This window comes from Quercus suber, unplaced genomic scaffold (assembly GCF_002906115.3).
Source record: "Quercus suber isolate HL8 unplaced genomic scaffold, Cork oak 2.0 scaffold_183, whole genome shotgun sequence".
Lineage (NCBI taxonomy): Eukaryota > Viridiplantae > Streptophyta > Magnoliopsida > Fagales > Fagaceae > Quercus > Quercus suber.
Genome location: NW_027069641.1, coordinates 791,167 through 814,772, shown reverse-complemented (window position 1 = coordinate 814,772; position 23,606 = coordinate 791,167). Strand labels below are relative to the sequence as shown.

General features: G+C 35.3%; 2 protein-coding genes and 4 long non-coding RNA genes across 7 annotated transcripts; 4 read left to right on the top strand and 2 right to left on the bottom strand.

Moving 5' to 3' along the window:
• Positions 1-3,022: 3,022 nt before the first annotated feature.
• LOC111992167 (protein ASPARTIC PROTEASE IN GUARD CELL 2) lies at positions 3,023-3,973 on the bottom strand. Its single transcript, XM_065778434.1, has one exon. It carries the CDS (start codon positions 3,971-3,973, stop codon positions 3,023-3,025), a length of 951 nt encoding a protein of 316 aa, XP_065634506.1.
• Positions 3,974-3,979: 6 nt separating this feature from the next.
• On the top strand, positions 3,980-4,768 carry LOC111992168 (protein ASPARTIC PROTEASE IN GUARD CELL 2). The gene is made up of 2 exons (XM_065778433.1): positions 3,980-4,393; positions 4,496-4,768. Exons 1-2 carry the CDS (start codon positions 3,980-3,982, stop codon positions 4,766-4,768), a joined length of 687 nt encoding a protein of 228 aa, XP_065634505.1.
• A 2,072-nt stretch (positions 4,769-6,840) lies between these two features.
• Positions 6,841-7,719, top strand: LOC136069662 (uncharacterized). Its single transcript, XR_010630895.1, has 2 exons — positions 6,841-7,001; positions 7,272-7,719. It is a non-coding gene; the product is annotated as an uncharacterized LOC136069662 (long non-coding RNA).
• A 3,784-nt stretch (positions 7,720-11,503) lies between these two features.
• On the top strand, positions 11,504-12,977 carry LOC136069691 (uncharacterized). Of its 2 annotated transcripts, XR_010630912.1 has the most exons (3): positions 11,504-11,604; positions 11,688-12,122; positions 12,600-12,977. It is a non-coding gene; the product is annotated as an uncharacterized LOC136069691 (long non-coding RNA). The 2 variants fall into 2 exon arrangements; XR_010630911.1 differs by having other exon boundaries at positions 11,504-12,122.
• A 1,731-nt stretch (positions 12,978-14,708) lies between these two features.
• LOC136069690 (uncharacterized) lies at positions 14,709-22,901 on the bottom strand. The gene is made up of 3 exons (XR_010630909.1): positions 22,476-22,901; positions 17,404-18,685; positions 14,709-15,070 (listed from the first exon to the last, which is right to left on the bottom strand). It is a non-coding gene; the product is annotated as an uncharacterized LOC136069690 (long non-coding RNA).
• LOC136061285 (uncharacterized) lies at positions 15,044-16,485 on the top strand. The gene is made up of 2 exons (XR_010630910.1): positions 15,044-15,432; positions 15,648-16,485. It is a non-coding gene; the product is annotated as an uncharacterized LOC136061285 (long non-coding RNA).
• Positions 22,902-23,606: the final 705 nt, after the last annotated feature.

Below are 23,606 nucleotides of genomic sequence, written 5' to 3'. Positions count from 1 at the left end.
GTTTTGTGTTTCCAACTATCCCAAAAAACCTTGTTTCTCCACTATTTCTCTCCCCAAAAATGTTTCATTCTTTCCCCTTTGAATTTCCCCTCTTTTATACTCTTGAGTTAGCGGTCGGTAATAATGGGAATCTTCTACCTTTGCATTGTTCCTACCATTTTTTAGAATCTAGGTGGCCATCTGGGTCTGGTCTACTGTTCCAACATATCTAATTTGTAATTAGAAGGTGGGCCCTCCTAATACCACCATTGTAGCAATTTCCTTGTAACTTGTGCCATGCATTGAAACCTGTGCCCAGATGGTGGACTCATCCAATGCGTCATATCTCTTCATTCCTTAGTAGGGATAGTGAGGTTGGTGGGCCTTCAACACGATTTTTTGTGTTATGGATTTGTTCGGGACTTTTTATACGTCACCTGTTGGGCCGCCTCTAGGACATTGGCCCAAATTCAGTCTGGGCCAAATATCATCCACCCACAATAGTTCCCCACGATTCCACTTTCGTTGTGTCTGATGGTGGGATCGTGGTTTAATTCTTGGCACATTGGATCATGTTTTGTCATAGTTGTCAATCCTTAATGATGTTAGTTGTTAGGAATTAATTGCGTTGGATTCGACCTTTCAGTTTTCACTCACCTCTTAACACTTGTCCAATATCGACAATTATGATTGATTGTCTTTTGGTTCCTAAGGGGTGCAAATTTTAAAGGGTAAAGGAGGCAACGAATTTTCCTGCTCATTCTATCTTCATAAATGCTTTTTGGAGGCTCTAATCCCCATTTTCCTCCATTTATTTCCCTTATATAAAGAGTTGCCTCCCGAAACTATTCGTTCACTCTCTCTGTAAGTATCTTCTTCCCATTGTTTGCTTCCTTACTTTCTAGTTTAGTTATGGGTGGGTTTGCCCATTTGCTCAATAATCCTAAAAGTCTTAGTGCCTTTAAGACTAAATATGGGGATCCTAACGACGTAGGGATAGAATACCATCAAGAGAGTGACATATCGCTTAGGAGGAGACCAAAAAATGTGTTCATCTCGTTAATAGCAATTTTAAAGGGAGAGGTTAGGTTACCTTTGAGTCTCCCCTCAGATTTTTATCATTGAACCCGATCATTTCCTCCGTCGACCTTCGTCTCTTTTCCTGCCAAGCTCTAATGTCCTAATCTTGTTGAGGGGTATTAGTCAAGATCCCTCAGCACCCATTACCATGGTTGCCACTCATCGGCACAATATGAATGACCTCAATGATTCCCAGGAAAGGTGGCACGAGCCTTTCTCGACTACCCGAATTGGATTTCGAAGGTCCAACCCCTTCAGTCATCATGAATTACTTCAAGAGCCCGGCTTTGGCCAACTACTCTAAGTGATCTCAGAAAGTTTGGCATTGCTCGATGATATGGCTCTTGTCTTTGTGGTAAGTGCAATAAAGATTCTGATTTCTTCTTGAAGGGTCACCGCTCATCTTACTAGGCCAACGAAGGAAAGTCTCATGCTTTATCGTCTCCAAGATTTTATGCATCAGCTCCTTGAAAGCTAAGTTCACAACCTCCTCCCAAGGATTAGGATTCTAAAATCTGGGATCTTTTCTTTGCATTGGAGGAAAATTTTCTGTCCTAGTCTCCCTTCTGTCAAGCACAACGACATGACCCTTCCCCCTTACTTGGAGCTGGTTGTCATTGAGCCTCTTATATTCTTCTATCTATTCCATGAGCTATTGCATGTCTTCGGGGGTGCGTGAGGAGGGGGGGGGGGTTGTGTTAGTGAATTCCTCAAATAGGAATTTATGGGGAGCCACAACTTAAATGTGCTCATTGCTAATTCTTCGTTTCTTCTGCCTATATTGTTATACAACTCCCAAAATCGATCATAGTAAGCACAAAGGGTTTCCCCCTTGCACATTGAATCGATAAAAGAGAATAGATGGGCTGTGGAACTCAGTTGCAGGTCACAAATTTGGACCCAAAAGCCTATGTGAGCTCCTTAATACTATGGATAGAACCATTCTCCAGTCTATCAAACTATCTCATAGCTGTCGACCCTAGGCTCAACGGAAAGATCTTGCACCTTAACTGTTCGTTTCTAGAATACAAAGCCATACTCTGATTGAAATAACTTACATGCTCCACAAAATCAGTCCAACCATAGTAGATCATGAACGTAGGCCTGACAAAGTGGCGCGAGACCCTCATCCTCCCTATCTTCTTGGAAAAAGGGAAATGTGAAATCTGCCATAGAGCTCGGCTCATTGCATCCAAGGACATTGGCCCAAAATTGGTCTAGACCAAATATCATCCACCCACAATATATATACACACGAATTTATACGACATTTTTACAATTATCATGCATATGAAATATTTATAAGATTTATTTGTCTAGTGTAAATGCTAAAGTTGATGCAAATATAGTGACCCTATGACTTTTATCCCTCCTAAAAAATAAATTTGAAGTTGATTTCAAATCCTAAAAAAAAAAGACCAAAATCTTGATGTTGATTCACTCAATTTTTTCTAGCTCGGTTCATTTATCATTGTTCTCTTTCCCTCTCTCTCTCTTGTATTTTACATTTATGCATAGGAAATTTAGGGTTTATTTGGAAACTGCTTATGTAGCTGAAACTGAAATTTTTTTGTTAAAAGTACTGTAAATAAATGTAAAAGTTAACTAAAATAGTACAGTGAGACCCATGAATAGTACCAAAAAGTGCATTAGGACCCCTGAATAGTACCAAAAAAAGTTGAATAGTAGCAAGAATAAACTAAATAGTAAAATAAGTTGACTTAAAACTCTAATCCCAAATGCAACCTTAGTATACACTAATTAAGGGTTTCTAATACAGGTACACAATGGCATTCATTGTGATCATTTTAATTCTAGCTGGGATCACCACATCCGCTTCCACCACCACCACAACCAACTCCACCAAGCTAGAGCTGTTACATAGAGAGAGAAATGACAAGTATAGCCATTGGTTTCAACAAAGAATGAAACGTGATGCCAAAAGGGTTGTGTACCTTATGAATCACATATCACTCCAGAAATGGAAAGACACTGATGGCATAACTATTGTGTTGGGTCGGCTAAAACAAGTATCAAACAAATCCACTCCGGGTGCTCGAGGGATGTCTATGGTTTGTGCAATAAAAGCATCACGGAATGCTTTATAAGCTACTTTTGGAAATCTACTCATGGTGGTCCCCGAGTCCATGATCACTCCTCCATCACCTGATTCTGTTAGATGAAAAATATCTTCGGAAATAGGCAGCCGAATGCCTCCGACTCCAAGCCCTATCATCCGAACATTGTAAAAACTTGGGTTCTTTATGCTGGAAAGCAAAGGAACCCATACAGAACCTGTTGAGATAGCTTCTCTTCCTATCACAAGTGATCTAGACACCTGGCTATCCCTGCTGGGCAAACAGTAGCTGAAAAATCCACCAACTGGAATCTTATACACAAGGGATAAGGGTCCAGCTCCCAATCCCATAATCCCAGCCTGATGACCAAATGTGCCCTTGTTCGTATAACCACACCATATAGCCATGTTTAGGATTCTAACATCCCCAAACTCTATAGTTTCAAACACAAGGGTTCCTTTGGACTCAGACCGATCACCATATGATGCTTGGCATGAGCAACTACACTTATGATCACAATCCTTCTTTCCATTGAGTCCATCACAAGCTGAAGATTCACATGGTATTTCTGTGTAACTAGAAGATCGTGTTGGATCAAAAATAGGGTCAAATTGGCTATGGCATTGCTGGCACTTTTGGCATTGTACCCAAATTAGGTCACTCCCAGTGTCCATGATTACATGTTGGACTATTGGTGGGGAACCTATCTCTATCGAAATGATGTACTCACCAACTCCTTTGTTCACACCAGACACAACTTCTCCCACAAAATCAACGAAGGAGTTGGTGAGTACATCATTTCGATAGAGATAGGTTCCCCACCAATAGTCCAACATGTAATCATGGACACTGGGAGTGACCTAATTTGGGTACAAAGCCAAAAGTGCCAGCAATGCCATAGCCAATTTGACCCTATTTTTGATCCAACACGATCTTCTAGTTACACAGAAATACCATGTGAATCTTCAGCTTGTGATGGACTCAATGGAAAGAAGGATTGTGATCATAAGGGTAGTTGCTCATACCGAGCATCATATGGTGATCGGTCTGAGTCCAAAGGAACCCTTGTGTTTAAAACTATAGTGTTTGGGGATGTTAGAATCCTAAACATGGCTATAGGGTGTGGTTATACGAAGAAGGGCACATTTAGTCATCAAGCTGGGACTATGGGATTCGGAGCTGGACCCTTATCCCTTGTGTATGAGATTCCAGTTGGTGGATTTTTCAGCTACTGTTTGCCCAGCAGAGATAGCCAGGTGTCTGGATCACTTGTGATAGGAAGATAAGCTATCTCAACAGGTTCTGTATGGGTTCCTTTGCTTTCCAGCATAAATAACCCAAGTTTTTACTATGTTTAGATGATAGGGCTTGGAGTCGAAGGCATTCGGCTGCCTATTTTCGAAGATATTTTTCATCTAACAGAATCAGGTGATGGAGGAGTGATCATGGACTCGGGGACCACCATGAGTGGATTTCCAAAAGTAGCTTATGAAGCATTCCATGATGCTTTTATTGCACAAACCATAGACATCCCTCGAGCACTCGGAGTGGATTTGTTTGATACTTGTTTTAGCCAACCCAACACAATAGTTATGCCATCAGTGTCTTTCCATTTCTGGAGTGATATGTGATTCATAAGGTACGCAACCCTTTTGGCATCACGTTTCATTCTTTGTTGAAACCAATGGCTATAATTGCCATTTCTCTCTCTATGTAGCAGCTCTAGCTTGGTGGAGTTGGTTGTGGTGGTGGTGGAAGCGGATGTGGTGATCCCAGCTAGAATTAAAATGATCACAATGAATGCCATTGTGTACCTGTATTAGAAACCCTTAATTAGTGGATACTAAGGTTGCATTTGGGATTAGAGTTTTAAGTCAACTTATTTTACTATTTAGTTTATTCTTGCTACTATTTAACTTATTTTTGGTACTACTCAGGGGTCCTAATGCACTTTTTAGTACTATTCATAGGTCTCACTGTACTATTTTAGTTAACTTTTACATTTATTTACAGTACTTTTAACAAAAAAAATTTCAGTTTCAGCTAAATAAGCTGTTCCCAAATAGACTCTAAATTTCCTATGCGTAAGTGTAAAATACAAGAGAGAGAGAGGGAAAGAGAACAATGATAAATGAACTGAGCTAGAAAAAATTGAGTGAATCAACATCAAGATTTTGGTCTTTTTTTTTAGGATTTAATATTAACTTCAATTTTTTTTTTTAGGAGGGATAAAAGTCATGGGGTCACTATATTTGCATCAACTTTAGCATTTTACACTAGACAAATAAATCTTATAAATATTTCATATGCATGATAATTGTAAAAATGTCATATAAATTTGTGTGTATATATATTGTGGGTGGATGACATTTGGTCTAGACCAATTTTGGGCCGATGTCCTTGGATGCAGTGAGCCGAGCTCTATGGCAGATTTCACATTCCCCTTTTTCCAAGAAGATAGGGAGGATGAGGGTCCCGCACCACTTTGTCAGGCCTACGTTCATGATCTACTATGGTTGGACTGATTTTGTGGAGCATGTAAGTTATTTCAATCAAAGTATGGCTTTGTATTCTAGAAACGAACAGTTAATGTGCAAGATCTTTCCATTGAGCCTAGGGTCGACAGCTATGAGATGGTTTGATAGACTGGAGAATGGTTCTATCCATAGTTTTGAGGAGCTCACATAGGCTTTTGGGGCCAAATTCGTGACCTGCAACTGAGTTTCGTGACCTGCAACTGAGTTCCACAGCCCATCTATTCTCTCATATCGATTCAATGTGCAAGGGGGAAACCCTTTGTGCTTACTATGATCAATTTTGGGAGTTGTATAACAATATAGGCAGAAGAAACGACGAAGTAGCAATGAGCACATTTAAGTTGTGGCTCCCCATAAATTCCTATTTGAGGAATTCACTAACACAACCCCCCCCCCCCCCCCCCCCCCCCCCCCCCCCCCCCCCCCCCTTTTTAAGGGTAAACAAATAAAAAAAATTAATTATTATATATATATATATATATATTCAGGTCAAGGTGTTCCTAGAACACCCTGACCATAACGTGGCGTCGTTGGTCAAGAAACCATGAATTAAAATCCTTTGCTTTCATGTTGCCTCTCTCATTAGTTTCTCCAAGTGTAATTGTGGAAGATTTAACTAGAATGATGATGAGTTATGACCATCATAAATTAAAGGCATCATTTCCTTTTATTAAGGGATGTTGTAAGTTAGTATATGTTTAAATTGTCCATCTTGATAAAAGCTCCCTCACAAAAAAGTACCAGGTTTAATTTAACACGCACAAATGAAAAATAGAATAAAGCACTTCAGCCTACGAACGAGACCAACCTGATTTAAGACTAGGTTGGTTCAGTTCAGGTCTATGCCACTTTGACTTTGCTCCTTGACTATGAAATGAAATAATGACCATTTCTGGGATGGTTGATTCCTGCATTTTGATCCAACTCAATCTGAATGTGAATCTCCCCTTCCTTTTTGTTCCACCAAAATAACAACAAAAAAGTCCCATATGGCAGGAGATGAACTTTGACAGCTTAGACTCTCAACTTTCCCAAAAAAAAAAAATCTAATACAAATTGCATACATATCATATATGGGGCCAGGGAAAAGGTTCTGTTGAGGAACATCTCATATGGTAGATAATGCTATTGTGCATTAATGGCATGACCTCTGACTGATTTGTGTCATGCAGGAAGAAAAGGTGCACGCTAAACTAATTGCATTACAAGTTCCCCAAAAGTTTCCTTTGCGTCACCTACACCAGGATTAAAGCATCCGAACAATTTTAGGACAAAACTGATGCATATACGCTAGAAATACATAATGGATACATACTAGACTATTGAGGTAAAAGACCAGTCCTTCATTGTTGTCTTCATTTTGTGTGCGTTTTCTTTAACCTAAAGTATCCCTTCATTGTTTGTCAACTGACAGGCTAGAAATAACATGGACTGTGGTTTGGAGTAGATACATATCCATTCTGCTAGGAAACTGAGACCCACATGACTTTTGAAATATTTTTGGTGCTATGCTCATTGTCATTGTTTTCATTATTATTGTTGTCATCACAGCCATCATTATCATTATTTGTACTCAGTTTTCTTCATATCTTTGCAGATTGATGACTATGAATAAACCATGCGATATCTACTTTGAAGAGCAGAAAATTGAGCCTTGAACTGATTTATTAGCTTGTTGGTAAGGTCGGTTTAGTCTTCATTACAGTGTAGGCATTAGGAATGCAATCCCCCATTCTCTCAAGTGGTGTATTTGGAGAGAGAAATGCTCGGAGTTTCGAAATGTGGAAACTTCAGTTTTGACTTGAAACTCTCATTCCTTGGATCTTTGTTTGAGTGGATGGCAGAAATGGGCAGTACCTTTGAGTAGCATGATCTTTGCAATTTTCTCTGATATCTGTTGGTGAATCTCTTGTATACTTCTTTTGTACTAGGGTAGTTGGGTTATGCTTCTTTTGTGCTCTCTTAATGAATCATTTACTTGGTTACTTGGCTTTGTTTTCCTTCTAAATCACTAATTTTACACCACTTACTCAGCTTCTATTAAAGTAATTATCTTTGGAGTTCGGACAATAATTCCATTTCTTCACCTCAGCTGGAATGCAAAAATAATGCTAAAAACTTTTTCTGCAATACTAATTTTAAGTTATTCTACATTATCCAGAATAAGGAAAATATTTGCATCCTCTGTAAAGTACAGGTTCAATCATAAATGGAAGAAATGATGACAAAAATTGTGTTTAATTTGTAAAGTAGTTCATAGAAAAAAAAAATTATTTGAAAAATTATAAAGCTGTAAGTTGGTGTCTACACTCTACGGCGTTTCTAAGCTGACCTTGTTTTGGCCAAGAATTCAAGCTCTCAAAGGTAACAAGACAAGGACTTATCGTTGTTTGGGTTTTGCTAACATATGTCATTAGTAAACTATTTTAGGAAATTTTTTATGAAAAAATAATTAATTGTTTTAATATTTATTTCAATTTCCCATAAAAACTTTTCTAATATAGATGATTAATATATGCCATTAACTGGACCCTTGTTGTTTTGATAAGTGATAAAAAAATTTCGTTAGAAAGAGGAGAAAGATTATGAGACACAGAAGTACACAGAGGTACGTAGGAGTGGACGTAGTGCCAAAAGCACTAGGTGATTCATACAAAGAATGTTACACATTTAGCTCAATAGAATAGAAGCCAGCTCTATAGCATTGAAATTCAGGTTGAGTGATGTCGTGGAAGCCTGAAGAGAAACATACACGATGCTCTCTTGATGAAACAGAAACTAAACTGTTAGTTTCTGGTAGTAAACCTCGAATCCACGAGGGGTTTCCCTGAATCCACAAGGAGATAAAACTGGAATCCACCAGAAGAAAATTTGACAAAAGTCTGTGTTTATTGATAATAGTCTAATTTGCCTCTGACGGCTACAAAACATATAAATACTAAGAAAAAACGTTTAAAACCCTAATTCGCGCTAATTAAGCGATTAGGGGACAAAATTACCGAATTTTACCAAAAATGGCAAAATTGAGTTAACTACAGAATCATAAACTACTGACCTTAAGGGTCGTCCCAAAATAGACGGGACCTTATTCTGACTTTTAAACTAAAAGTTATTAAGGAAAAACAAATATTACTATAAATAGCAAAAACGCTGTTATCGGGCCTTAATGAAGGAATTCGCCTAAATTTTGGTGACGTTCATGACATGAGTCTGGATCAGATCGTCGTTTCCCTTTAACCTGCCAAATTTCATGCAATTCCGACACTGTTACCCCGATGCCCCCTACTGGTACCCCCTTTGATCTTGCGTTGTGACTTCCTGCGCCCCTGCTGTTCAAGGAATGCATGTGCTGTCTGTTCTATATCATTGAGACTTTGAGATCCATATGACAATAAAATGGATTGAGACATAGAAGAAAGGTACTGAATGTGTGGGAAATTTTGGATTGTTCCTCACGATGATATATAGGGTATAATATGTCTTTTTGGATATGATGGGTACAGAAGATTTGGATTTTGGTGTTGGGAGAATCGGGCTTGGTTGATCCTATTCATCATTTTTATGAAGACCACCAAATCTCTCTCTCTCTCTCTCTCTCTCTCTCTCTCTCTCTCTCTTCTCTCTCTCTCTCTCTCTCTCTCTCTAGAGAGGCGTCATATAATATAGATAACCTTATACGATTAATACTTATTGAACTTGTTTACAAACTACTTGATTGACTTATTCTTTTTTGTATATGGTAAATATTATGACTAATTTTTTTTTATTCCTTCACAAATCAAGCAAATAAATAAAAACTAAATTATAATTAAAATTATATTATTTGAATTACTCAAACAAAATAATTTGTATTTATAAATATATAAAAATTAGGTTGATCAAATTGTTAAAAATTATTTACTATGAAATGGGTGGACTTGTTTACAAACACATTAATGTATTTGAGTTCAACTTTTTAATAGATAGTCTAAACTTGCTAGAAGCGAGCATTCAAGTCAGACTACTAAAATTTTTAGTTAAACTAACCTAAAAAATACTATTTTTTCTAGTTTAGCTATCCGTGTTTTTTATATATATGCATCAAACTCAATACTTTCTTACTTCATTTAAATATTTATTTTTTCACTATCCTTTTAGCACAATCAACCACAATTGATCAAATTGTTAAAAATTATTTACTATGAAATGGGTGGACTTGTTTACAAACACATTAATGTATTTGAGTTCAACTTTTTAATAGATAGTCTAAACTTGCTAGGAGCGAGCATTCAAGTCAAGCTACTAAAATTTTTAGTTAAACTAACCTAAAAAATACTATTTTTTCTAGTTTAGCTATCCGTGTTTTTTTATATATATGCATCAAACTCAATACTTTCTTACTTCATTTAAATATTTATTTTTTCACTATCCTCTTAGCACAGTCAACCACGATTGATCAAATTGTTAAAAACTATTTACTATGAAATGGGTGGACTTGTTTACAAACACATAAATGTATTTGAGTTCAACTTTTTAATAGATAGCCTAAACTTGCTAGAAGCGAGCATTCAAGTCAGACTACTAAAATTTTTAGTTAAACTAACCTAAAAAATACTATTTTTTCCAGTTTAGCTATCCGTGTTTTTTTATATATATGCATCAAACTCAATACTTTCTTACTTCATATAAATATTTATTTTTTCACTATCCTCTTAGCACAATCAACCACGATTGAGCCATTCAGTTAGCCACCACCGCACCATAACTAGCCACCACCAAACCAAATCATTCAACCATCACTGCACCACAGCCAACCATTCCTGAACAAAACCTAGCAACTAGTTCCACAAAAACCCAAAAACATCATACAATTGTCCGAATAAACTGTTCCACAAAAAAACACTTCAAAATCCTCCTAATAAACTGTTCCATTCACCTCACAATTGCCCATAATGAACACCCTTAGATCAAGAAAAAAGAATGACTACTTATATTTTTTAGATCAAATGTAATCTATGTATATAATATCTAAAAGCAAAGTCTTACATCTATTGTTATTATGCTCATGTTGAGTCACATCAACATTGCATTTCGGTTTATTTCGATGCATTTATTTAAGAATAAGAAAAGACAAGTTTGGATTGAGAGCATTTATTTTAAATCCAAAATTATTAGAAAATATAGATCTCGCTTCCAAATTCACCATTTTATTCTGAAATCTATGTTGACTTGGATGCCTTGATGACAATCCAAATTAAAATTGATGTGGAAGTGTTGTAAATTATAATTAAGAGTTCAAGATTATCTTCTTTAAAAAAAAATTAATATTAAAGTTTTGAAAGTGGTTATGTTTTGATTGGAATGGCATGAATTTTCTGTTCCTATACATAAACCGGTATAACAATCACATCCCTTAATTTTGTTTCAATGCAAATTCAGGACATATCAGCCTAATTTTGACCATTTTATCTAAAATTTGTTCATTCTTACGAAATTTCAGACTGCATTTTTTGTATGAGATTTTATTAACTTTTACTTTTAAAAAAAAATTATGAATTGATGCAAGTAGTGACATAATAAGATGACCATGAATTCCAAAAAACTATTATTATACATAAATAATTACAATAAAAACAAAAGTTATACAACTTATTTCAGATTATGATGCGGAAAAATAAAGTTATAACTTTTTTCTAATTTTTTTAATAAGTTATATAACTTATTTAAATAATACAATGTTTTGAATTATCAATACCTTAAAATAAAACTTTTAAAAAATTTAAATTTTATTGACAAGTTACTTTTTAGGTTCAAAAGGCTATAGATATTAGAAAAAGGTTTTCACCCGCCCCTTTAACCTCTTTCACAAATGGGTATCTACTAGAGAGCTGAATACAATACAGTAGAGACTAGAGAGAGAGCAAGCAGAAGAAGCATCACAGTTCTACCTGGTAAACCACTTTTCCTTTTCTCTCTTTCTTTATCGTAGAAACCCCCTTATGTTTTGATCCACTGTCACAATTCAATATCACAGACAAGCAAACCCATGCTTTCAAACTCGTCCAAGATGTCGTCCACATCATAAACCAAGTCTTCCAGCTCATCCAGCCAAATCTTCACCAACCTGCTTGTCATCTGCCTCTACAGCATGGATTTTCAGCAACGTTCTCTTCCACTTCTTGAGATCAGCATCAACGTTCTTTTGCCGAAAGATCTTCAACAAATCAGGGGAGCTTGAGTTGTCAAACAGCACATCAAAGAAAGTAGATGAAGCAGCCCCCGCAACAGCCTCCGCGACAATCGACATGATTCGCTTGTGAAAATGAGAGAAATTTGGGAAATGAAGAAACCAGAGAGAAACCACAGAAAGTTGAGTTGGGGCTTGGGAGTGAAGAGAGTTACTCTGGTCTGTGAAAAGTTCAAGAAAACAATGAAGTGTTTTGGGTTTTTTTGTGGAACTGGTTGCTGGGTTAGTCCTTTCACAATTACTTTCTTGTGGTTTAGTCCTTCCACAATTTTATTACACAAATTTTCAATTGTTATATTGACTCCTTAAATTTTGGACTAAAACAAAATTGTTAGAATTCAATCCAACATATATAACCTTAATGACTTCATTCCAGTTCAAACCTTAGGAGTTAAAACATAGCAATTAAAAACATCTGTGATATTGAATTGTGAGTGGATCAAAACATAAGGGGGTAAATTACTTACCAACAAAATGAAAAATCCATTAATTTGGATGAAATCCTAACAATTTCATTTTAATCCAAACTTAGTGGTTCAACTGTAGCAATTGAAAGTTTGTGTCATTGGGTTCACTGAAAAGGATAACTCATAGGCTTGAAGTGATCTTTCTTATTTTGTGCTTTTCTCTACAGATTATTTAAAAAAATTTAGCCGGAGCTGAATTTTAATTTCTTCCACTGTTTTAAAATTCTCACAGATGGTGGAACAAGAAGAAACACTCTTTACTGGAACTGCAGAAAGAGTGTGAAGAACGGAAATTGGAGTTGCAAAAGCTGAAGTAACTGGTGACTCAGAACCAAATTGGGCAGGGACATTAAAGGTTTAGCTCACAGACGCCATAATTTGAAAGAAAATGGTTTGCAACAATTGAAAGTCAGTGTGTTAAATTGAAATGAAGTAGAGCTACAATGGAGTAAACTGTATTTTACCCTTAAATATAAGAATTGAGGCTTTGTTTATTTATTGTGAATTTCCCAATTCTAGAAAAATTTGATGTTGATGTACAGGAAGAAACTTGTGTCCAACAAAGTGTTTTCAAAACGGATAAGTTATAGGCATGAAGAGATCTATCTTATTTTTTGCTTTAAAAAGTTATTAGGACAATTGGTCAATGAGGTGAATGGAACAGTTTATTAGGAGGATTCTGAGGGAAGGAACTAGATAGTTAATCTTTATGAATTCCTTTACAAAAAGACTTGAGTTTTGGAGGCCAACAGAAGATGGGTTGGCTTTTTCTTTCATAGCTGAGGCAGATAAATTGGTGCTGGAACAGGATTTTGAAAAGGATGAGATAGTCAAAGCTCTTAAGGAGATGAGGGGAGATAAAGCCCCTAGAATGAATGGATATTACTGTGGCATTTTCCAACATTGCTGGTGGGCGGTAAAAGGAGATGCTATAAATGAAGTAGCTTGGTTAGTAGGCTTAGTTTCTAAGTCCACATCCTCCTTTTGTTCAAGTTACTTTGGATAACTGGAAGATTGGTTCGGGTAATCCGGTGTGGGTTAACCTTTGTTATAAGAAGCTCCCAACATTGTGAGGGACCAACATCCCAATATTTTTATTCTTGTCAAAACAAAATTCAATGAGATGGAGACAGAACGGAATAGTTGTAGAACCAGCTTTGAATCAACTTTTCCGGTTGGGTATTAAGGATAGATGAGGTGGATGGTGGCGTTATTGCAAGTTTTGGTGAATTTAACAATGATGAATATTATTCATGTCACCACATTGATAAGGTGATGGTGGATGATTTAGCACATTTTAAAAAGGTTCAAAATGTAGGGATTAAAGGTAAATTTACGCCTTTTTAAAATGGATTGATTCGAGAATCAAGAAGGGGCCAAAGGAGAAAGATTTGTGGAGTGTGGAGTAAAAAAAAGGTGACAACAACTCTTTGCCTTGCCAAAAATCCAGATACTTATGGCCCACGCAACCTAGGTGTTGACAGGGTCAGCGTAGAGAAAAAAGGTGAGTTTAGAGAGAGAAAAAAGGTAGGACTTTGGGGGTGAGAAGAGTGAGAATGAATGGAGTTTTGGAAAGTAAAGAATAAATTAATGTGGTGGTATTGGTGCTTGGATATTGATGCTTTTGGGCTGATATTTGCATTAAGATTTTCTTTGAATTCTCTACTAACGCAATGTTACTTGCATTAACTTATGCGTCCTAACTCCTAACATCAAAATTTTGAAGAGAGAGCTTGTGTCGGTTATTGAAAGAGTGATGTTAGATACTACTATAAATTGCAGGTCCACAACGCCGCCACTGCCACCTAAACCCACAAAACCTAGCAACCACTCCACAGAAAGCCAAAAACCTCATGAAACCGACCCATCCGCGTTAATCTAAACCTAAAAAACACTCCACAAAAACTCAAAAACCTCATGCAACCTACACCAATTAAACCCAGCCAAAACCCAAATAGACCCAACTGTCATATTTTAGATTACTTGTACCTTGATATCCTTTGTACTCCTTACTAGATAGCATAACCGTTTTTCCCTCCCAGCAATGATTATGTTGCAGTGCTTATCCACAGACTAACTTGATTTTCATTCATATAAAAAAACAGTTTGGAAAAAAAAAAAAAATTGTGGCCGTGCTTATCCATATCTACCTTCCCCCCCCGGAAAAAAAAAAGTACTAAAAGAAAGTTTAACAATATCAATGATCATATAAAATACCAAATCGTATTTACTTGTACCTTGATATCCTTTATATACTAATATTTTCTTGCTGCCTTTTTTTTAATCATATGTTCTTTAAAGACTAAAGGGTAACATAGGAGGAAAAAGAAGGTTTAGATATTCATCACATAACTACAATAACAGATAAGAGTTGCCATGAAAGCAAAGCCGGTGACAGTTGCGCAAGAGTTTGCAAGAGTGGCTCCAGCAAGCTCAAGCTCACCAAGGTGGCCGGCAAACATGACAGACACCAAGGTCATGACAGATACCAAGGTGATCAAGTAATAGAAAACGTTTGTAAGAATCATTGGTAGGGAAAACAAGACTTGTTTCTTGGCCTCTTCCACGTCCAACACTTTCTGCCACCACCTTTTCTTAGTTTCTTCTTCACCATGACCAGCCTCTATCAAAGGTGTTTTACTTTCTAAATTTGTGTTCGCTAACATATCCATTTTCTTCGTGCTATGCTTCTTCTTCTAACACCTGTCAGAATATAATGGTGATAAATCAGGTGGAACTAAGAGCATTCTCATCAGCTATGCTGCGCCAAATGCTATTTTAACGCATCAAAACCTACTTTATCAATTTTAACATATCATTTTACAATTTACCATTCATCACATCTTCTATTTTTCAATTCTATACATTAAAACCTACTTTATCAATTCTATGCTGTTCTTGTAGCTTTCTATCTTGAATTAAAACCTAAACAAACCTGTTAGGAGACATCATTAGTACCCTTTCTTCTGTTTACTCTAAACGTGCTCATTGGCTGTTGGGACATTATGGTTGATGCCCAATGTGGTGAAGTTTTGTACATACCTGGTGTAATGACCCCAACAGAAGTAAGGGCATCTTTTAAAACTTAAGCTTTCTTTCATTTCTAAGCTTTTACAGATTTTTTTTAGAATTTTTCTTTAAGCACTTGACTTCTTATAATGTTTATCTTGTTGGGCACTTCTATTCAGAGTGATTTGTTTTCTAGCGTTCTGTTTGAGATTCGAAACTTTTGAGCTATATTCCTTGGAAAGAAAACTTAAAACCTGATTGTGATTTACAGATATTGTCTGCATATGACTCTGGTGCCAAAATTGTAAAGGCAAGTCTTGACATGTTCAATGATGTTGAAGATGGGGCAGTTCATATGGTAGTCATTGTCCCATTCCATATGCATTCCATGTTTCATAGACAAATGGATATTAATGCGAAGATAATTATTTATTTGATTATCCTGTTTCCACCAGTTGTGCAAGAGGCCTTTTCATCACATCTCAATGGTTGCTTCTCAGGGCATAATAATAGGTTGTTCACTTTGTGTCTGTCCTGTAGCTTGTAAGGCCTCACTAGTTTAATTTTTTGCGTTCATGCTCAAAAGTAAGAAAGATTCAAAATTCCACCCTTCTGCTATTTATTATCCAAACTAAGAAAGAAAATATGATTTTTCATCTGGGAATTGTATTCTTAACTCTCCATTATTGGGAGTGCCTTTAAACTTTTTTAAGTTATTATTATGTTTTAAATGCATGTATCAGCCCTTCAATAAATGAAAATCATGCATAAAATAATATTTCTTAATTCATGTGTACTTTTCATAGATTAAAATTCAAACTTGCAGTATTCTTAGAACATGTGTTTTTGGAGAACTTAAAGAGAAATTATCATCAGAAATATTTGTGAAGTTGATATGTTTTACATTCTTATTTTCTGCGTGCAGTGTGATGTTATCTGTTTTCTAATCTTATACAGATTTAGTCAGAAAATATATCACCCAAGGAGCATCTGAAGTTGTATTATCTGATGCCATATTTGATAAAGAGGCAATTAGTCAAAACAATTTCAATGAAATATTTTGACTTGCACACTTTGCAGCTTTGCAGGGCAATGAAGTGGTAGAATAGTAAGATTTTTTGTTGTCTATGGATATTGCTTGGTTTTGTCTTTGCTAGACTATTATATCTGTAGTCTTTTTTTGATGTTGCCAATGCAACTATCTTGAAAATTTTATAAGATCTATAAAGTGTGTGAAGTACTAGACTAAATAAAATGAATGCGATTTGTTCTAAACCAGATATTTTGGACCTAGAAGGTACACTTGTCATGACAAACCTTTAAATTCATAACTCCTAACCCACAGAATTGTAGGCAAACTATTTCTTCATCAATGTGTGATATGGATTTTATGTTCAAATGCGGACAGAAATTTCACTTTTTTTTTTTTTTTTTTTAAATCCAATGCTGATAATATGTAAATTAAGAAAAATGTGTGGCTGATAATTTCTTGAGTAGCAGATTGATGGTTTTGCTAACATTCTACATAAATGGGTCAATTAACATTTTACTAATCCCAGAGTGGATTGAAATCTACCTTATTTGCCACCATACTAGGTTTTCACTCATTAATTTTCATGTTTCTCCTATCTAAGTTAACTTTGATAACTTCATATCAGTATTGTGTTAGAAGATGCTTTTGTGCAACTAAATTTAGTTAGTGAAAATATTTGTTGTTCTTTTTCTTATTTCTTTCTCATGAGCTTCTTTGTGGTCAAGAAATTATGAATTAAAATCCTTTGTTTTCATGTTGCTTCTCTCATCAGTTTCTCCAAGTGTAATTGTGGAAGATTTAACTAGAATGATGATGAGTTATGACCATCATAAATTAAAGGCATCATTTCCTTTTATTAAGGGATATTGTAAGTTAGTATATGTTTAAAATATCCACCTTTATAAAAGCTCCCTCACAAAAAAGTACCAGGTTTAATTCGACACACACAAATGAAAAATAGAATAAAGCACTTCTGCCTACAAACGAGACCAACCTGATTTAAGACTACGTAAGTTGAGTTCAGGTCTATGCCACTTTGACTTTGCTCCTTGATTATGAAATGAAATAATGACCATTTCTGGGATGGTTGATTCCTGCATTTTGATCCAACTCAATCTGAATGTGTATCTCCCCTTCCTTTTTGTTCCACCAAAATAACAGAAAAGTCCCATATGGCAAGAGATGAACTTTGACTGCTTGGACTCTCAACTTTTCAAAAAAAAAAAAAAAAAAAATCTAATACAAACTGCATACATATTATATATGGGGCCAGGGAAAAGGTTCTGTTGAGGAACATCTCATATGGTAGATAATGCTATTGTGCATTAATGGCATGACCTCTGACTGATTTGTGTGTCATGCAGGAAGAAAAGATGCACGCCACACTAATTGCATTACAAGTTCCCCAAAAGTTTCCTTTGCATCATCTACACCAGGATTAAAGCATCAGAACAATTTTAGGACGAAACTGATGCATATACGTGAGAAACACATAATGGATACATACTAGACTATTGAGGTAAAAGACCAGCCCTTCATTGTTGTCTTCATTTTGTGTGCGTTTTCTTTAACCTAAAGTATCCCTTCATTGTTTGTCAACTGACATGCTAGAAATAACTTGGACTGTGGTTTGGAGTTGATACATATCCATACTGCTAGGAAACTGAAACCCACATGACTTATTTTTGGTGCTATGCTCATTATCATTGTTTTCATTATTATTGTTGTCATCACAACCATCATTATCATTATTTGTACTCAGTTTTTCTTCATATTTTTGCCGATTGATGACTGTGGATAAAACCAGGCAGACTACCCTTGGATATCTACTCTAAAGAGCTGAAAATTGAGATTTGACTTGATTTATTAGCTTGTTGGTAGGGTTGGTTTAGCTGAAATTGCAGTGTAGGCATTTGGAATGCAATCCCTCATTATCTCAAGTGGGTATTTGGAGAGAGAAATGCTCAGAGTTTCGAAATGTGGAAACTTCAGTTTTGACTTGAAACTCTCATTCCTTGGATCTTTGTTTGAATGGATGGCAGACATGGGCAGTATCTTTGAGTAGCACGATCTTTGCAATTTTCTCCGATATCTGTTGGTGAATCTCTTGTATACTTCTTTTGTACTAGTGTAGTTGGGTTATGCCTCTTTTGTGCTCTCTTAATGAATCATTTACTTAGGTACTTGGCTTTGTTTTCCTTCCAAATCACTTACTCAGCTTCTATTAAAGTAATCATCTTTGGAGTTTGGACAATAATTCCATTTCCTCTCCTCAGCTGGAATGCAAAAATGTATTTTGTTATACTACAAAAAAACTTCTAATTTAAAACATAATTTCAAATAATACATAATGAATTTTTGAAAACATACAATCTAATATATTAATTCAATAATTATCCAATAAAAAATAATCATATCAAATTTTCCCGCACATCACATGAGTCTGCAACTAGTTTATATAAAAATGGGAGGAAGTTGGATATTTTTAAACTAGAGGTGAGCCTCTCCCATTACAGAGTTACAGTAACCCTTCTCTTTCTCTCTCTGCTTTTTTGGTTTCTTTTCAAAACTTAGTTATAAGAACCCTTTACCTGAGTTTTGTTTTTTCCATTCTCATGTTGCAAGTAGGATTAAAAGACCGGAAGTATTAGAAGAAAGCTCTAACACAGTTAGAGGACATTCTAGAAAAGAATATGGCAAATGTGAGTTTCTCCTAAGATTAAGATCTTTACATGAGATGCATGTACAAACATTCTGCTGGCTGTAGTATATGTACTAAATAGACAAGAAACAAGAAAAAAGAATTGTACTATTTTAGGGATATCTAATTGTTGATGCCTTTTTGTGTGAATAGGTTGGGCTCGTTTTGCTATGTTCAAACCCTTTAAGTCGTGGGTCAGGCCAGGAAGTTGGGGCTGGCCTAATACCTTAGCAGGACCATGCTATAGGCCAGTTTGTGCGTAAGCCGAGTGTTCCAAGGGCGTAGACAACAAAGCACAAAAAGCAGCGAGTTGGACTATGGTTAGGTGGGCCAGCTACAACAGAAGAAAGTAAAGTGGCAAAAATTTTTGACACAACAAAACAACTGATACAGCAAATATAAAAAGGGGTGCCACGGTAGACCACCTAACACAGCAAATATAATAAAAGATGCCAGGGCAGAACAACTAATACAACAAATATGATAAAGAATGCCATGACAGAACAATTGATATAGCGAATATGATAAAAAATGCCATGGCAGAACAACTAACACAGAAAATATACTAAAAGATGTCACCGCAGAACAACTAATACAACAAATATAATAAAAGATGTCACGGTAGAACAACTTATACAGCAAATATGGTTTCTAACGAGTGAGATTATATGTATTTGCAATCGAAGTCGTGTCAAATCTTTCCGCAGAAAGTAAACCCAAAAGGAACCTGAACTCCAATTTGAACAACCTTGTCATAGGTTTCTGCCATCAAAATTGTGCATTTTGGAAAATGAGCCTAAATGGCTATTTGTTACCACTTATGGGATTCTAGTGAATAGGTTTGCCAAGAGGGAGGGAAAAGATGATCTATTGATGTATGTCTCTTTTTTACTGTGTGTTCTCTCTTCCTTTTCCATTTAATACAATAATTGATTATGTACCTATCAGACTACATCGGAACCCATTTTCTTGAGAATGACTATGTATCTAGGTTATTGTCGAGGAATGAGCTTTGTAATCATCATAGAATCTGGTTACATCCTATAGATGTTGGCACTTCACTAACCCCATGTGTAAGTGTGATTCAATGGTATCAACTACCAAAGCTGCCATGCAAGAACAACAATCCTCTCCAACTTTTCTTGGTTGCAGTTCCCAACCTCATTATCAAATACAGTTTAAAAATATTTTATGGGTATTTTGTCATCTTTTGTGTACTTTTATTGGGCCTACCACCTACCCTCCCCTTGATGAAGGACCTTGCCACAATGTGAGGACTGTCTCATTGTCTTGCACACAACTACACAACCCATTTTTAGCACATCGTCGACGCAAATAGTATATTTTCCCTGGTGGGTGGGGTGTCTTGATTCTAAATAGCCCTCCTAACTTTGGTGTAACCCATCTTTTTATATATAGACCAAATGGGCCGCAGTGGACTCAATGGACCGTAGTATAAAATTTAATTCCTTATTTTACCCATTATTATTATTTTTGAAATGAAATAAAATTTTAATCAAACTTTATCACTTGTAATTGTTTTTGGTTAGATATGATAGATTTAAATTTATGAAGTTCCTTCAATGATAACAAATAAACAATGATAATAGATTTTAAATTGTTGAGCTAATTAAAACTCACGAATTTCTCAAATAATAATAATAATAATAATAATAATAATAATAAAACCCATGGATCACTCATAAAACATTACGTTTTTATTTTTTATTTTTATTTTTTTGGTTGAAGATCACTCATAACATAAATTATATAATATTTCAAAAAGATCCTTATATTTATTTAGAAAAATTCCTAGCACACTAAAGTTGCAAATAAAAAGGGACAGAAAGAGATAATAACACTTGTTTACTTAAACAGCAATAAAGTTCACAGCAAATCAATTCAGTTGGTTTGATCAAATCACCACTCTTTCCAAGCCCACAAAAAACGACATTTGGAGAAAAAAACACCAACCCCAGTGGGCCCCCATTGCTGACGAGTGGGCTGGGCCTTTTTCAGTTACAGAGATTGGGCTGTTAGTCACTATGACCTGTAAATACTAAATAGTAGTAAATACTCGGGGCGGTATGATATTTTGAGCAATAGTTTTGAGTGTTTAAATAATACTAGTCGCTAATCCGTGCAATGCACGGGAAAATTTTGCATAAATGTATAATGTATCATGTATGAGATTCAAAGCTGAAATTATTAAAGCATAATGAAAATATTTGATCACACAATAGAGAAATATAAAAGAAAGTTGTGGCTACACTCAAAAGACTAATCCATGGCTATATAGTTGACAAATTCAATTATTGCAAAAAATAACCCAAAAATTCAAATGTTAAAACTTTCAAAATGCCAAAAAAAATTAAAGAATTTGAATATTTTGAGCCAAAATTTTTTTTGAAACAAAACAAAATATATATATCTATGTAATTACACAGAGAAAGATGAGTTACCTTCAAAAGAATAATTTGTGGATATAGTTATTGAAATCTGTTAGACAATTTCAGATCTTGCAAAAAAGGAAGAAGTGAGAAATCAAAGAATCAGACGTTAAAATTTCCAAAAGTTCAAAAATAATAATAATAAATTAGATGATTCAAAGCCTAGAAATTATTGAAACAAAACAAAAGAATATAGAACTTCACAATATAGAATATAACAAAAAGATTGGTCACCCCTAGTGAAAATATAGTAAAAATTTCGAGTGAATTGCAGTAGCAAAAAACCCAGAATTCAAACCAAACCCTAGATCAACCAATACATTCACACACACACACACACACACACACACACACACATGTATATCATCATCATCATCATCTAGATCCTAAATTCAAATTTATTAAACCAAAAAAAAAAAAAAAGACAATTCTAAACTGATAACCTAAATAACAGAAATCGTAATTCTAACTTGAGTCTCTCTAATAAATCCTAATCCTAACATGAGTCTCTCTAATAACTCCTAATATTGCACTCTAATTAAAGAACTTAAAAAATAAAATAAATTATAATAAGGTGTAAATTTTTTAAGCCGATGGTTGTAGGTGAAGATACCCTCAAAAGAATAATCCATGACTGTTGGAAGTTCCAAAAGGCATAACGAATTAGAAGATTATAATCCTAGAATTTATTGAAACAAAACAAAACAAAACAAAATATGTGACTACTCAATAGAGATCAACCTTCACTGCACTAATAACAAATCCTATGATCAGAACCATAATCTTGTTGAAGAGAACTATCAGTATACCATAATATTCTTGAAAAGAACTATCGGTATTATGAGTTTCCAATAACGTCAATAATGTTGCTCCAAAAGGATATATATAAAGATAACTATCAATATCATGAGTTACCACGTCTAGTTTGGTCTATTGCGTTAAAAGAAGCTCTCATTTATCAGAAGTTAGGTTGTATGTCTGTGCAAGAGTGGAGCGATCATCAGAGGACACACTTTTAGCAATAATGCTGCTTCAGATATGCTGCTTCAGATGGAGATACAGCCGCTGGTTGCAAATTGTGTGGTTCAGGACAAAGCAACATAGCAAAAGCTGTCCAATTGGGACTCTAATTTATGGTGAAGGGATTGGCTTGGGTTGGAGGCAGAGAACATATAGAGAGTTGAGAGGGAAAGCAACAACCTTTATTCTTAGAGACTCACATCTCTTTCTTCACTTGGGACTCTAATTCATGGGGAAGGGATTGGCTTGGGGTGGAGGCATGAGAACGTATAGAGAGAAGAAGGATTCGATAAACTTATAGAGAGAAGTTTTAACCTATTTATTGTCAAGCTTGAATAGGGTTTTTTTTGGAGTTTTTAAAGGAAGGTTTTTTAATTATTATTATTTTTTTAATATTGTGCTGATGTGGAAAATTGTGGAAGCTTCAAAAGCTTCGGTTTTATATATATATATATATATATATATAGATTACACGTATTTTTACACACTTTTTACCCATAGGTATTTTCAAAATTTACAAACAACGTTACTAGAACAACTTTATCAAATGGACCCAAAGTTCCCCACTTCCACTTTGTAAATACTATAATATTGACACGACCCTAGCAAGAGAAAAAGAGAAAAAGCAATCTAAAGTTTTACAATAAAAAAAAATGTTTTCTTTGGGCATAATTATTGAGGCTAGCTGTTGTGGAATTCTTGGTTTTGTGCTTTGTTGATGCTGACCAAACCACATATAATGTTCACCTTTTTTCTTTTTCTTTTTTTCTTTTATTTTGTGTGATTGGATAGATTGAGATCAGTTGCAATAAATATTGTACTTGATACAATTGGTGTGAGTGGCTGAGATTTAAAGTTGCAATTTTAAATCTCAAACATTGAGTAAAAGAAATGAAAAAGTGAAAGTAAAAAAAGTAGGATTGGTAAAAAAAAAAAAATAGTGTGTGAGAGAGGAGGTTAATTGCATCTCAATCCAGGGCAGTGACTATTGGCAATTATTTCCTGATACATCCAAAATAATGTTTG